Here is a 17251-nt window from a genome sequence, read left to right as displayed (position 1 = left end):
AAAGACAATTAAACAGCCAAACAGTTAATTATCAACAACAGGAAAATGTGTCGTGATAACAAGTGATTTGATTTGATTTGATTTGATTTATTCTTTCAAGCATGTAAAAACAGTTGATATGAGAACACACATGACTGTACACATAATCCAATATCAATTTGCTTATACCTAGTACATGCTTGAATGGAGTAGGAAGAAGTCAGACTTATCCGGTCCTACCCCCTGACATCATCTTACCATCATTGGTTTGCAAGCAGTAAATGATTCTCTTCTACACCACACAAGTATTATACTAAAAAATTATAACAGAGTGTTAACATTCGTACATAATTACATTCTTAAATTTATTCCATAGTTTTACCCCACTTATGGAAATACAAAATCTTTTTTTGGTTGTACGTATAGCATGAATTTTATAATTTAACTGACCCCTTAAATTGTATCCCCCTTCCCTTTCATTAAATAGTTTTTGAATTCCACCAGGTAATAAATTGTTCCTGGCTTTATACATAAACACAGCAGTCTTATATCCCACTAAATCAAAACATTTTAACAATTTAGACTGTATAAAAGCTCCATTGGTGTGATCCCTATACCCCATCTTATGCACAATTCTTATCGCTCTTTTCTTGTAATATATACAATGGTTGAAGTGAGCTTTTGTATGTATTTCCCCAGTTTTCAACGCCATACTCCAAGTATGGTAAAATCAATGAAGAATACAAAATGTGTAGTGCTTTCCCGTCCAAAATATATCTAACCTCTGCCAATATGGATATAAGTGATGTATCCAATTATTATGGAACATTTGGAAAAAACAAAGAAATGCATCTTAAATGACTCCAGTTTTCCTCTTGTCTTCCTGCAGAGCGGGTTGAGGCAGAGCCAGAGAACAGAACCCATTACAGAGAGGACGTGTTCCTCTCACTCAGGGTAGGAAAGAAATCTTTCTGCTGAAAAACAAGTTCAGTGTATTTTAGTGAATCCTGGTTGGCTCAACAGGTAAAACCACATTCTCTGACTTGCAGCCAGGTGACAGTGAACCAGCTTCTCTACCACAGAGGCCAAACTCACTCGGTCCAGAGATTACACAAGGGTGCAGCATTGAACCACCATGTTTTTTTTTTGTTTTGTTTTTTTACAGTAGCCCAGAATGGACAAACAGCACACTGGCTCAATCAGCCATTTTACAGTGGCTGCTGCTTCCTGATTTCATCTGACACACAGTATAGAGGGAGTTTTCCAGGAGAAGTTATCCAGTCTACTGGTAATTAGTGAAACAGACAGACAGAGAAGGACAGCGTGTACACACTCAACTCCTGTCATCACAACCGTGACACTAAAAAAGGTCAAGAGAGACAGAACTGTAGTGTGCAACCATATCAGGCGTGTTGACAGTGGAACTACATACTGGTCATGTCTTGTATCGGGCACGGCTCTGTCCATACGTAGTTTGTCGCTCTCCACCTGGTTGAACTTGTTCCTGGCGTACGGGTCCTGGCCTGGTCGGACAACCGTGGCTCCAACGTACAGATCCTGGTCAAAGTCCTGCCAACGCACTTTACCTGGGAACACACACACAAACACATTAAGCACAGTCACTAACTGTTAAATGGTTTTATAAGCTTTTAGCTTCTTGATTTTATGTACAGCTGAGAATATTAGGTAATATTTGAGTTGTATTTTTATTGTGTGCAAATAAATAAAGGCAGAAGGAAAAACATACATAGGGGTTGGAAGGATATACTATTTTGGTGTGGCTTTGTGGTTAAACCCAGATGAAGGGTTGCAAAGACGGAGGAAAGGATCTAAAACGTTCAAAACCTAAAATAAAATCCAGCCCCCGTGAGCAGAACATAGTATTTTGGGAAAAGCAGCCAGGGTGTCGGCTGAATCTCTCCAGCCTCTTTTGTTAAATAAGTATTAATTCACGATGTGGAAAAAGAGCAAAGAGTGAGAAAAAAGCCATTTCCTTTCAGAAAAAGCTAAACTACAAGAGAACAAACTGTAACTCCAGGTTTGGTATGAGACAGTCTCAGGGTGACACACAGGTGAAATACATGTTAAATAAACAACATATCCAAAAATAAAAGCCACTATCAAAGATGATGTTTACACCTTCACAAAGGCTGATAATGCATCTCAGGAATGAACGGGATTATCAATCAGTGGGAATTCGAAATGTAGGCAGCAGCATGGCTGATTCAGGAATCCGTCACTACTGACAGGAAGCTTCAAGCTGCTGCCTGACGAGGCACCGAGGAAAGCTGACCTGAAATGTATGCTGAAACTTTGCAGAGGAGAATTAGGGAGACAAGTACAGACTACTTCAGCAAAGCCAGAGAACACAACAGAACATTTATTATGCACTGCAGTGAATCAGAAAGAAAAATAATCACACATTTTAGCATTTACTAATTTAATGGAGCCTAAAATAAAAGTTTTGAAAGACACACACTCAGAGTGCATTGCATCTGTCTGACCAGATTACTGAGATCACTGTGCACTAAACAGAGAAAGTTGTCGTGTTTAATTTCACAGTTTATCACCGACTACTGAGATACAGACCCACACGAATAATAATGCAACTAATTAGGCAGGTGCAGCTGCTATGCTAATAATCTGTGTTAAGCATATGGCAGTGTTAGATTACACTCTCTCTCAGTATAGACGTGTGTGTATGACAGACACGGAAAGAAATGGAGCCTGATGAGGAGGAAAGAGCCGGCAAGGGTGTGTGTGTCTGCTGTGAAAGCATGTGAACGTGTTCAAAATGCAAATTAGCCGAAGCCTGCGATGAGCTGCCTGCGACTACACCAGCGCCTCTGAGACACCGCTGCATGTGTTGGAGTGTGTGATGTCCTTGCTGATATCTGTGTTTAGTGGCAGGAGGTAATTAATGTAGTGAAATCATGATTCATCTTCACACTTGGTGCATCTTTAGCTCAGTCCTTTTCTATGTACGCTGAACCAGATTAACTGTCAAATTTCTTAATGGGATTACTCATACTTATTGTCAGTTTTCCAGTACTCTCAGGTCACATGTTTCTTTCTCAAATATGTCTGAATGGTGCATGTGTGTCTGTACAGTTCCAGGTCTTCATAATGAAGAGGTGGTCAGGTGATTCAGGTGTTGCAGCATCTTCAGTTGCCCAACATCCTCCCAGATCATATTCTGCATGTTTAAAGTCTATAACACTGCCAATCTGAAGTTCTACCATTTTGCTTTTTATTTTGGTCAGTCCATCCTGAAAAAGGGAGTGCTCCTCTTCCTGACTTTTCTTCCATGTTTTCCCCAATAGAGGTTTTATTTTTTGGGAGGTTTTTCCACATCTGATTTGAGGGTCTAAGAACAGAAGGTGTCGTATATTATACAAACTGTAAAGCCTGTGAATCCAAATAGGTGATGTTTGGCTATATAAACTAGATTTACTGCTTTGGGGTTGTGTGCCTCCACAAACCAGTGAAGTTGCAGTTTACATACATGTTTATCCAGACTTATATGCAGTGAAGACTTAAAAAGACTACAATAAAAGATATGAATTGCATTTTTGGCAAAATTGAAGTTATGACTATATTGACATGTGTTTCTAGTGAGAAAGATGCTGTCTTCACTTGGAGACAATAGACAGAGAGCTTAGGTAATCTGGGCAGTGACAATCACCTGGAGTTCAGTGGCTTGCTGAGTCTGTACTAGTGAACGGTGTGGTCCATTGGTTGCGGTTACAGTTTTCACGCTCTCGTCACTGAGCTGTTTCCACCCACAGGTTCTGATAGGTTGTTTTTGTTTGTTCAGCATGGTTCCTTCCATCTGCACTGAACCGTGAACCCTCCGCCTACCAGCTCAGAGGACACTGACATTCAGTTTACACACAAACACACACGCCTTGTTCAGCTCACTCCTGGAAAATGATCCGAATAAAACCTTTAAACGGTAACTGAATAGCAAGTGGGAAAGTTTCACACCCAGCGTCACTGAGGGAGCTGTAACCACACCCGACAGTGACATGACTGCCACAAGGTGAGAAGGTTAACTCCTGGAGGTCAGCAAAACTGAGATTAAAACTAATCAAAATAATCTAGATTCAAGTGGAGCCGAAACTATTAACTGACAGAAAATTAATCGCCAAGTATTTTGATTATTGGTGCGTCTGTAAATCCTCTGTTCTCTGCTTCAGGCTTGGTAAATGAGCTACGTTTCTCAATTTTATATCGTTATGAACTGACGCTATTTGTTTGTGGAACAAAATAGGACATTTGAAAATGTCACCTTGGAAATAGTATCTGTCATCTTTCACTGTTTTCTGACATTTTACAGACCACTTATTGATTAATCATTAAAATAAATGTCAGTCCTAAACACAAGATCTATTTGCTTGTTTTTTTTCCATCACATTTGAAACTCTTCAACAGCGAGGGCGGTTTGCACAGATGTCACAGAGATACAGCATTTAGTTGGGTAGCTATTATATTACCCAAATATAGAACTGACCATTTGTGAACAGAGACAAGAGTTAGAGAATCCTGCTATGGAAGTGAATCCCTGCCAAAACATTTGAGGGTGCACTATCACACACAGTATAGATACCGGCTTTCATCAAACTCGATTTGACAGTTCTAGGTGAAAGGTTTTCCAATCAGAAGCTTTTTTTTCATCAAAGCCTTAAACAACTTATTATAAAATTCTGTTCCTAGATCAGTTTGAATCAGTTTAGGAACACCGCTCTCTGTTAGGATCAAAGCAAAAGCCTCTGTCACTTCTTTAGCGCCCTTATTTTTAATAGGTCTAACATATGCTTTCTTCATATGCAAACATCGATCACGGTCAGCAGAAATCTGTTTCCGTTATTAAAGGAGGAGACAGCCTGCATGTCGCAGAGATCGGCTTGAAATTGTTTGAGGGGCCTAGAGACGAACACTCTATTTCTCGGGAAATAAATCCTTACAGGCTTGTGTAAAGTGTATGCGTCCTGCTTTGCTAAAAATTGTTTGACATGAGCAATGTTTATTTTCTTTCCAGTCGTCTGTTCTAAGCCCCTGTGTAAAGCCTGCACGCCTCCGTAAGATCCGGGATGAGCCGGATCGTAATAAATTTTTTTCATTAAAGTCTCAAGTTTAGGAGCCGGGTGGGGGGCTTGGGGGTGGGACAAAGCTTCTGATTGGATAACCTTTCACCTAGAACTGTCAAATCGAGTTTGATGAAAGCCGGTATCTATACTGTGTGTACTATCCAATTTTCATGTGCTATTCAGCTTGAAACTCAGTTATGTAAAGCTCACAGGTACAGATTTGTAAGTGCAGAATCAGACGTGAGGGCGTAATCCCGGCCATGTGTGCACTGGTTTCTGAGTCTGCGCTTTCAGATTTCTCCACTGGGTTTTGTTTACAAGTCAGTGTGCCAAAATTTTTGAAAGTGCACAAAACAGATCGCAAATCAAAATTTGAGAGAGCAGAGGCAGGGATTTGTAAGAGACGATTCACACCGACAAACTTTCACACAAATCCCAATGGAACCTGAGAGCGCAGACTCAAAAACGAGTGCAGGCATGGCTGAGATTACGCAGACAAATCTGATTCTGCGCTTACAAATCTGTGCCTGCACACATTCATTTGCCGAGTTGCAAATTGAGTAGCACTCAAAATGTGGTTTGTGCTCCCACAAATGTTTTGACAGGAATTTACTTCCATATTCCTATTTTCATTCGCTGATAAAGGCCATGAGATGCAGTTGATTGCTCTGGAAAAAGCTAGTATGCAAACCTTGAATTAAGTGTTTTCCGTTAGTATTTAGCTATTTAGCGCCTGGTCAAGAGGTGAACCTGATATATAATTATTCATGGTTCAATTGAAACTAGCTGTGTGACTTTGATATGCAGTGTTAGAGCTCGATTAACTTCCCCTGAATAAGAAAAAACTGCTTTCAATGAGCCCTGAAAATAAAGCACTCTTTCAAAAACAGGCCCCCACATGCACTGTAATAAGGTGCATTAAAATGTTTTATAATGAAGATTTATGAAACTGTATTTTAATTAAAAGGAACCTTCATGCTTCAAGACTATAAGAAGAAATCAGAGCTCCGTGTTTGCTTGTGGGACTATTTTACATTATAAAAAGACATTTCTGAAGAAGCTGAGCTCTCACTCGTTCGTGACTTAATCATCTGTCTTTTCTCCTTTTTCCACCATTTTCCTTCTTCTTCATTGTCCTCTCCTTGCATCTGTGTGAGTGATGCTGGGATACGCTACGGTCATTGAATGTTACAGTAAGTCACCCCGACATTGAAAGACCCCTCTTCTTCAACACTCAAAATGGATCCCGTGTCTGCTGCTGGATCAGATAAGAGAGTGTGTGTTCAGCGTTCACAGGTCACGGGCTTGAGAAGGAGGAGGTGGGGGCGGCGGCTGCTTGGAGTGAGGCTGACGATTTGAGCTGAATGAGAAATCAGATGCTCTTTCTGCAGTGACTCCTCTGCTCCACTTTAAAACAATGTCTCTCAAAGTCTGGGTGAAGACACAGAGCTGGTTTGCAGGAAGATTAAAATGGATCCCTCAGTCAGTTTGGATAAAACTATGGCTCCAACATTTGAAGTCTGTATCACACTGCTGGATGCACTGAATTGTCTGTTTCTTTGTGGTTACTTAAATGTGATAAGGCTGTTCATGTTCCACTGGTAATAAAAATATACCACTGTGTCACCACATTTCAAAAAGGAAACAGTTTTGGCTGTGGGAACACAACTGCCTCCTGAATACAGTGTCTCTACACCTGAGACGTTTTCAGTACAGACACACACACACAAACAAAGAAGAGCCGAATCCTCTTCAGATCCAGAGGGAGACAATAGTCCAATATCCTGGCTATGAATATGACACAGCCTTCATTTGATGGCTTGTTTTTACATCTTAGACATGGGGTTTTGATTATCATTACTATTCAGTTCCTCTCTGCTGGTGGTCGAGTTGCATTGTGGGTAATGCAGGCAACAGGTTTTTGACCAAGAAGAAAGCATGAAATAAGTAAAGAGTTAAATACTATAAAGTTAAAGGAGGAATGCATAGAGCCTAACCTGTGGCACACTCCTTTAATGTTACCATCTAGTTACTAGGTGCAGCGCGGTTGTGATGCATGATGGGTAATGTAGTTGACTACCTGGTGGCAGTGTCTCCAGGCTGTGAACCTTGTCGTCAGAGCCGTGAGCTTTGCTCCGACTAGATGAGTCACTAGAACCCCACTCGTCCTGAAAGAGACAGAGCAAACACACAGGCACATCAGCATGGACACACAACCTGAAACACAGCAAGCTGGTACAGCTGAGACACATTATTCAAGGTGTTATCTATTGAAGATCTCTAAGCTACGTTGACATTACATACTGAAGTGACTATAATCTGTTTTTTTTTTCTGTCAGGTCTGATTTTTTTCCACAGATTTGTGAACAAAGCAAATCAGGTCTGATCATTTGCATATGTGGTCTAAGATCTAATTCATATCCGATCTCTGACCACGCCGGCACTGTCAGATCAGAATTCATGTTTTTTTAACGTCTCCCTCTTCGGCACATATCGCCTGTCATCATCATTCAGTGTTGGCCCCTCACAGACCGGTAAAATAAACAGCAGCAAAGGGAGTCAGTGGAGAGACAAGAACGTTTCACCATTTGTTCTGTTCAAACTTCTGATCACACCAAGGTGGAAGGAACATGTTGTAACCAAGCAGTTTACCTACATATTATTTAAGCACTCCTACAGCAAAGCCTTTAACTGATGAGAGCAGTCAAAAGTAACAGTGTGTAAGAAAGGTTGTTTTCAAACCCGAATGTCTTTTAGTCCATTTAGACAACAGGGTGGTCCAGTGAACATGATGCTCAAGATGCTGAACAATCAATGCTGTCTTTTAGCAAAGCATGAAATCAATAAACCAATCCATAGACATTTAATTGTATTCAGTCATCAACTCACTTATTCATCATTAGCCTGATAATTAGACTGAAGATCTTTTTTTGTTTCACATCAGTGTCCATTTAAATCACTGTGTGCAGTGATTCACCAATCTCAGCCAGGCTTTCACTCACTCAGCTGCTCCTTCTCTTCTCCATTCACCAGGTAATTCATTCATTCATTCCATCCCTACTTCAGTTCACCGAGAAACGCATTCAACCTGTCACCACTGACACAAAATGGACAGATGACTGAGCTCTCCCTCCTGTTTTCCGTCTATGTTACCACTGAAACCCAGTGGATCGATACACTGGGAGGCACAGCAATTAGTGCCATTCACTCACTGTCCAGACTGCTGGCCTTAACTTTAGAAAACTATTGTCCAGCTGTTATTTGCTCTGTAGCTCCCTTTCACCTTCAGCTTCTCCAAAATGCTTTATTGATCTGTTTTCTTTTCCACCTGAGGACAACCAATGACAGTCTGAGACCACCATACACAGTATTTAACCACTGACTGCTACACCACAGAGCTGTGGTAAAGGATAAAAAGCCAAAGACTTTCACACACTTTATGCTTTTGATGCCTTCTGCATTTCTTGCAAAATTATTGCTTGTTGTTTTGACTCTGTAGCAGCCTTTACATCCAACTGTTGTGGACACATCATCAGTCTGTTCAAAAACTGCCTCAGTTTTCCAGTGAATGAAAGATTAGACTGTCCAATAACACCCCACAAGTACATTTAAAAAAATCTTACATAAAATCTATTTCTATAAGTGTTCATGATGGGTGAGCGTGTGCACAGTCAGTGTAGGATGAAAACTAGTCCTGGCAGTATGCTCTCTGCAGAAACGGGGGAACAACATATTCTCAGGTAAAATAAAGCTCCAAACTGGCCTTATTGTGTTGTTTTGTCGAACAGGCTCTCGAGCTGACATTTTATGGCTTCTCTTCAAACTAAAACAGAACACGGCTCTGCATTTTGAGCTGGTTACAAAATCTTCCACTGATGTAGTTGATCGAGTGGAGGTTTCAAACTTCTGTCTCTGTGTCTTTCACTGCTTTTTGAGAGTCAGTAAACACGCAGTGAGCTTATGCATCTTTCACAGTGGGGAGAAAGTCTCTAATTGTGTAACACCACTGTAAGACAATTATAAGACCCTTAAGCAAAGATAGACACTACAGCCAAGGTGATTATCATCATGATTGGCATGTTCCCTATCTGTTCTGAGTCTCATCCAGCCTATAGAAGCAGTTGCAGGAACAGCGTTGTAGCAACTCAAAGCATCTGTGCTTGTGTGCAGGAAAGCAGACATCAGGGAAGGCCAGTAGATCTGTACCTTAATGCGTTTATTTCCTCTTGACCTCAACTTGTACTGCAACGTAGGATTCCGAGGTCAACACTATCAAGCATTGAGGGACATTTTGCTACTCCCTATTATGTCTCCCCACTCACTGATATTTTTAGCTTTTCTACATTTTGGAAAAGCTCAGTAAACTTTGTACTTGTGTGTCTACCAGGAGATTTTTGATAGATTTGATATTTTAAGCAGCTGTTCTTAATTTAGAGAAGAGGGAGACTATTTTGCTGGCAGACAGCTGGCTGATATTTTTGATAGCCTGCTGATGTTCTGTTAATTTATTGTGTGGAAAGACTATCAAAATAAAGTGGCACAGCTTTCTGTAAGAAATGCATCACTTCTCTTTTGTTAACATGTAGAATTTCATCTGTCCTTTGCTTTTAAACCCTCAAGACGCTCATGTAGAGCTGGTGCTGCGAGCAGGTCAGCTAGTAATTCGCCACTCTGCTTGTAAATGCTAGATATTTATTTCCACATTTACTTGTTCTAACTGCAGGAATTCATCAGTTTACTGTTTTTTAAGCAGGCAGGCGAGGAAGGAAAATGATGATGAAATGGGCAATCATGCTGCTGGGAGAAGAGAAAACAAGAAATAAATGATGAAAAAAGAAAAGTCAACCAGAGAAAGTGAAGGGAGAGAAAGGGGAATACTCCAGCTGCATCTGTGCAGCCGGCTTCCTGTCCAAACCCCTAGTGATTTGTGGGAATTGCAACCCAGCACAAATTGCACAGAGAGAGAAAGCATTAGATGATGACGAGAACAATCCAGTGCATCAAAGACTTTGTGATTTACTGACAAATGTTGGCTATAAAAATGACATATCGCAAACTGAAACACAATTTAAAAGGGTAACAGCAGATGCTGGAGAGGTGTCACATGAATGGCTTTAATTACCGCTTAGCGAAAATTGCCTCAGCCTCTTTCCTAAACACACATTTGCTTAAAACTTCACACACAGAGACATAAACAGTGGGTTAGTGTATTGGAACTACACACACACAAAATGTTCAGTTCTTCCTCCTTTTCCCCTGTACGTAGATTATGTTTAAAGAGATCATCTAATTCCACTCTAACACTCTTCTATTTACACTCTGTAGCACCTTCTTCTAAGTGCTTTTCATGGCTTCACCATTTCAGTAAATATTCTCAATATCTTGTTCACCAAGAGCCGGGGTCTGTCGGAGGTTTCTTCCGTTAAAGGGAGTTTTTCCTCCCCACTGTCACCAAGTGCTTGCTCAAAGGGGATTTGTTGGGTTTTCCCTCTGTAATAATAGTGATAACAGTAAGGTCTAGACCTTACTTTGTAAAGTGTCCTGAAATGACTTTTGTTGTGATTTGGCGCTATACAAATAAAATTTGATTGATTGATTACATTAAACAAGTTTCACAAAAATCTTGTATCTCCCAGAAAACTAAAAATAAAGTTCTGTGATTTGGGCTGCTCAACATGAAAAGGTCATGACGGACTCATCAGCAGATCAGTGATGTCTGAAAGAATAATTTGACAACTTGGGAACTACAGAAGAGCTAGATGAGAGACTGATACCACTCTGTATGGGAAACGTGAAGCTACAGACAGTTAGCTTAGCTTAGCATAAAGTCTGGAAATGGGGAAGACCCAGTCTCCAGCAACAATATGTCATGTGCATGCACGGAAACAACAAAGCTGAACCTGAACCTTTTTCTGCCTTTCATCCTATTTTTGTCTGTTACTTCAGTTTTCTATGTCACTTCAGCAGTTGTTTGCTCAGTGGCACTCCCAGGGGGTGGCCAGGGGGACCATGACCCCCATCCTAAAATTAATGACCACCCTATTGGCCCCACAGGCCCCAGTCACTAACTCTTTGCAGCACAAGAACTTAAAAAACTGACACACATTTAAAAAGTAACACATCTGAGTCGAACTGTGAAGGGAGCATTCGGAAGAAAAATTATTTTTGTGTATGATTTTGAGCTAAAACTACTGAAATGGAATGCCATGTTGGTTATCATCATTGAAATTATAAAAGCAATAAAGAAAGTGAGTAAGAAATCCAATGTATGTTGTTTTGCAATTGCATCAGAACTTTAGGTCACACATTTTGCATACATGATTCATTATTTCAGAATAGAGATAAACCTAGAATTAAAGCCACTTGTAAATTTTGACCTAGAATTTTGAGTTTTAAATAAACTGAGTTCAAAGCTATGATTCATAGAATGAAAGATACTTGCAAATAGTATGAAATAGGACATAAAAGAAACTCTTTTTTTATCAGCTAATAATTAATATTTATGTTTAAGCAACCCACACACTTGATTTATTGCTATTGATGCATCCAAATTGGAATAAATAATTAATGATTCCTTGACAGATCTTATGTGAATATCAAAATCTGGTATTCAACCAATTAATTAAAAAAAGATGCAGTTTATTTTACAATATAATATCTTTACCTTTTTATTAACTGAATAGCGTCAAATTCCTCTGTGCTATATAGTCTTTGTAGTGTGCCACCCCAAGATTTTCACTGGCCCCATATGACCTGCCCACTACACAATTTCTGCAGGTGCCACTGCGTTTGCTTAGTCTGCCATCTGATGTTCATGGCACACAGAGGCAAAAAACACACTTCACACACTCGCACATACTTCGGAGGCAGACATTTGTGTCTCGACGTGAGGCCAGCATCACTCCAGTTCTTTGGTCGACCAGAGAAGAGCAAAAGTACATCACAGAAATTCTCTATCAAGAGACGTAATAATAATAATAAAAATACTTCACAATGCTAGGTCTCTCTATAAAGGTGTTAAATATTAGTTTGAAGTTTAGCTCATTTTTGTTTTGCTTGCTTATCTTTCTCTCTGGTTTAATCTGCCTTTGTTAGGATTTCTCTCCTGCAGCAGTTGGTTTGTTTTCCTTGTCTGAGCCACCTAACGGCTCTTGTAGGCATGCATGCCCCTGCTATGTGCATTTATCTCAGTGCTTTCTTGTTGTGGGGCAGCATCAAGCATCTTACTGCACACAGAGCAACAAAGAATTTACTGTATATTCACAGTTGCTGTGAGAAAATGACTCCTGAAAGGTCACGAGCAACAGCCTCAAAATATGATAAGCACATGCTGAAAGCCGCTAGCAATGAACACAAATACTGAGGCTGTCGGAACCGATTTCAATATTTAGATTTCAGATGGATGTCAGCAGAGCAGAATGAATTTGAGACTACATCTGCCTGTTGCACATGTCAAAAACGGTAGTTTCTATTTTCTATTTTACAGCCGACTGTACCGAATGCACCGCAGGCTCCTTCACATAAACAGAATCCTGCTTCAAGTGAGTGATGTTTAAATTCTGTTGTAATTTTAGGTTGTTTTAGTCTATTTTTAGTCAGTTCACAGCCATTTTTATTTTCAATTTAGGAGCAATTACCAGGCCAATAAAATATGTTCTTGCTGCCAACTGAAGGATGTACGCGGGGCACAAAAGAGCTCTCGCACCCGCTGGTCTTATAATGGGATGGACTTTAAGCCCCAGACAGATCAGTGCAAGCATGTGTGTGCACGTTAACAAATATCAGCTCATATTTGTGTATGTTGGGGTTTGAGAGCTCACAAGCATTAGTGTGTCAGTGCAGTTACAGTTCTTTAATATGGGGCTTTCAGCAAAGTTTAATCAGTCAAACGTTTCTGTTTTTCATATTAATTGGCTTCACTCTTCTTGGACTGCAGTTTAGTGCTATTTAGCAGCTTTGTTGTTTACTGTACAAACAGGAATATGATGCCTAAAGATAATATACACATTATTCTTAACAGTGCATGTAGGCATTACACCAGTCAATTTGCAGTAAAACACAAAATATAAAGGAACTTCTACTGCAATGCATTTAAGCTGAACACGTTTACTTTGTTCTCAATTACACTGTTATGGCAGGAGTTTGAGCATGTTAGCCAGTTTAATGCTTACTGTGTCAGCATGCCAACATGCCAGTTAACACTAAATATAAATCAAATCAGGTTAATGGGAATAATTATCAGGTATTTGGTCATAAACTAAAAGTACTGGACAAATTCAAGGGACCAAATGACTGCAGCAGCTGGCAAGTCATTACCAAAGATGTAACAATTCATCCTGACAAGGACACAAATGCCATGAAAATTCATCCAGTGGCTGTTGAAGTGGCTGGTAAAGGTGCTAGGTAAAGCAGTGCATGTCTGTAGCATATTTAATTCCTGTCAATTGCACTAGCATGGTTGAAAACCTAAGATCAAGGACGGGCATTTTACCGAAAAGTACCAAAAGAAATTTAAGAAACTAAAACTGGATTATTAAAAATTAAACTACAGAACCCCCTCGTCCGTCAGCTCCTCCTAAGCTGTCTAATCTTCAGAGTTCATGAAAAGCTGTTAAAAAAAACAAACTCGCTCATGGGACTTTTGTGGTTCTAACAAGCGTGTGTAGATGTGAACGAGTGTCAAGCTACATGTCACATGGTCCATCAACAAAAAGGCAAGTACAGCTTTGTTTGCTGGAAGGCAACAAACAAACTGGAAAACAAAAACAACCCATAACCTCGGTCTCCAGTTCAATACCCACATCCTCATAATATATCAGCAGGGAAACTGAATTAGGGACATGGCATGTATTATGAACAAAACTGTGACATCTTCATCAGCATGAGACTCTGTGAGACTACATGAACGTGTTAATGTCCCTGACTCAGGCTCCCTGCAGTGATGCTTTCCTCTTCGGCTCGCGCTGCACGTTGTTTATCCAGGAGAAGAAAGAATCTAGAGCAAGTCGTTTGTTCCCCACTCTTTAATCACAGCTCGGTGTCCTCGGGCCACACATGCACACACACACACACACACACACACACGCATATAGCTTCTTCTGGCAGCAGTTTAACATGAAAGGAGTGAAAGTGGTAAAAAACAGCCACAGCTGGGACGTTGCTACACACCGACTAGGAGGGGGGGGATGCAGATGAAGGGTTCTGCCATTTGGGCTCATATTATTGTGCCTCCCAGCAAAGCTCTCCAAGTGATACCTTGTTGAGGTTGAACTGAAACTGAGACTGAGACTGTTGTGGCACTGTGCCAGCAAACTTTGTTATAATGCTGTCAAATTATAGATGACTGAACTTTTCACCTGTGAACACACTCACTTTCCCATTTTGCCCAACTTCATTTCATTTTATTAGTTCTCTTCTCCCTGATTTTGGACTCAGATCTCTACAGCACATTGTCCCTACGACACCTGCACTGATAAGTTCTCATGTTGTACCGTTTCCTCTCCTCTTCCTTCTGTTTCTTCATCATTTGCTAAGGTGATGGCTTGAATTTAAATGCATTTCCTCAAGACACGGCAGTGTCCAAACTCCTATCTACTCACCATTGTGGGGGCTTTCTTTAGTCGCATGAATTCAATCCCCCATGACCCTACCTGGACTCCACCCACATGTTACAGTCTTTCATTGGACTTGCTGTGAAACTAGATATGACAAAACCTTGTTAATATAACCAGCTTTGACAGTGAAACTTGAAAACCCTGCAGCAAGACTGAAAAACAGTCTCTCTGGGCTCTGCAGTTGGTACAAGATCACACCTTTGCAGCAGGACAAAGGAAGGGAGAACAATGGCTCATGTGTCTTACACACCGCTGACTCCGGTCATGTTCATCTGTGATCAGCTGTTTTGACCAGTTAGTATTTACTGTAAGTCATGTGGTTCCAAAGAAGGCGCCTGGAATCCCTTTTATTTCCAGAACATTGATGGATCCTCACACACACTGGACTAAAACAGACAGACACACAGGACTTCATCCTAACCAAGTTAACAGCCTGTACATACATCTGAACACGGAGCTTACAGTGCCATTCTCTTGACATTCAAATGTGGAGATCTCCATGTTACAACAAACACAGTAAGATCCATTTAAAGGCTGAGCTAGATCTCAAATTTCCCAGTTGAATCCCAATATCTTTTTGTTAACACGCTCATATGCACATGTGGTGCTGCGGGCCTCCATCTCCCATGTGAGGCTTACAGTAGTTATAGCATCTATACCAGCAGAAACAGGAAGCTGGAGAGAAAATTAATCTCTCATTTAAAATTTATGCCTAAGTGAGATCATGATGCTTCTGGTTAAAGTCTCTAATTTTTCATCATAGCAGCTTTTGAGAAACTCTACTTGATCTTGGAAAGTTATCTCATTATCCAGCTACTCCTGCTAAACACTGCTGATGAGAAATATTATAGGTCATTGAACTCATCATTCCCGCTTGGCAAACATGCAAGAGCCTTTCTTGGAAAGCAAGCTGAAGCGAGAGACAGGAACACTGAAAATGACAAGAAGCAGAGCTAAAAGATGCAAGAGTCAGCCAATGGGAGATGCTACATATATTTTCACATGACAGTAGCCACAGACAATCACTTCACAGTGAAGGACATTTACCCTCTGGTGTCCTGCAGGCAAGCAGGACAAAAAAGTCTTAAGAAAAGGAGTGAATTTTATTATATGAAACTAAACACCAGCACTCCAAACAATATTAAAACAACTTTCTATAAGGAGTCTTTTTTTTTTCCTGTGATGCCTGTGACCTATTCTGCCGGAGAGAAACAAATCAATTAGGCTATTTAAGATACAATTATGGATGTTACTGGTTTAGGTGATGCGAGGCATCTTTGGAAACTGATTAATTTTATAACTCACAAAGAGCCAATAAACAGAAAAGGAAATCAAACCGTCCCTTGATTTGTCTTTGAACATATGCAAACTCTAATAAAAACACCGGCACCAGTCAGGCCTTTTACCGCAGTACAATAATATTTATACAATAGCTTAGAAAAACTACAGCTATGATTCCTACTACTGTTCTAGCACACAAAGCAAGGACTAAATCAACCAGGAAACTAAAAATAGGCCAATAAATTCCATGTATAAATCTTTCACTCAGTGCCGTAAGAGAACGAAGCTTCAAGTTGTTGAGTCATCCAGTCCTGGATATAAAAGCAGAACTGCTCTGTCTGTTTATCTCTCTCTCTTTTAATAAGACATGACAAAGGTGGAAAGGTATCCAAAAAATCACAGAAGTGTGTCAGACACAAACACACACACACACCCCCGCTGCAGCATGGCTGCAGGAGACGCCCGCTCGGAGCAGCTAATTGGGCTGCATTTAACTTCAAAATACTGTCACTCCATAAAGAGAGAGAGAGAGGGGAGAGAGGGGAGGACAGAACAATCCAAAAAGTTCACTGGATTGAGAATTCAGACTGAAACTGAGCAAACTGTGACAAGTCTCACCAGGGTGTGTGTGACTGTGTGTGTGCAGGCCAGAGAAGGAGAGAGTGAGAGAGTCACTCAGGGTGTAAGATGGCTCAATGGAGTAATTGTGTTTGTTGGCTGTCTTCCCAAAACCCCATCTGCAGCTGACACACACACACACACACAGAAAAACACATGCAAAGAAAGATGAACACCCCCTCCCCACACACACACACACACAGTAAAAATCTAATTATCTTCAGTTCCTGGTTTTTATTTACACAAGTTGCACTGGGTAAAATCTGAATCGGCCCAATCAAACATGTCCAATAAGTCCAGAAGCAAACTAGTAAACTTTCACCACATTGCAGGAAAAGCATTTACTACTGTACATCTGCTGCTCTAACAAAAGACTTTTTGCTGGAAAGACTCAATTAATTAAGTTGAAATTTCAATGATACAAAGTACAAACAGAAGTGCACAGAAAATGTAATGGAACATCCCAGGAAAAAAAACTGGGTTTGGAGCATTTGAGCCTTCTGCAGCTGCAGCTCAAAAACAATTTGGAGAAACGAGGTGAACTACTGGCTACTGTTACATAAGCAAAGTATATTTTCCTGTAGCTGAAACAATTAGTTGATTATTTTGATAATCAAGTCATTGTTTAACATGATTCAACCAAAGTTCTTTTCAGGCTAGAGGCTGTCA

The 17251-nt window shown here is 40.4% G+C and overlaps 1 protein-coding gene across 2 annotated transcripts in view; it reads right to left on the bottom strand.

Annotated features, from left to right (window-relative positions):
- Positions 1–17251, bottom strand: part of galnt2 (UDP-N-acetyl-alpha-D-galactosamine:polypeptide N-acetylgalactosaminyltransferase 2) — a 55046-nt gene that overhangs the window by 13152 nt on the left and 24643 nt on the right. For both annotated transcript variants that reach the window (XM_020590021.1, XM_020590019.1), the window contains exons 2-3: positions 7150–7237; positions 1412–1565 (exon numbers count right to left, since the gene is read on the bottom strand). In XM_020590021.1, the coding sequence (XP_020445677.1) occupies positions 1412–1565; positions 7150–7237 (242 nt within the window). The remainder of the gene's footprint in view (positions 1–1411; positions 1566–7149; positions 7238–17251) is intronic.

The sequence above is a fragment of the Monopterus albus genome, unplaced genomic scaffold, assembly GCF_001952655.1.
Source record: "Monopterus albus unplaced genomic scaffold, M_albus_1.0 scaffold10.1, whole genome shotgun sequence".
NCBI classification, from domain to species: Eukaryota; Metazoa; Chordata; class Actinopteri; order Synbranchiformes; family Synbranchidae; genus Monopterus; species Monopterus albus.
Note: the sequence above shows the minus strand (reverse complement) of the source record. Positions and strands in the feature narration are given on the sequence as shown.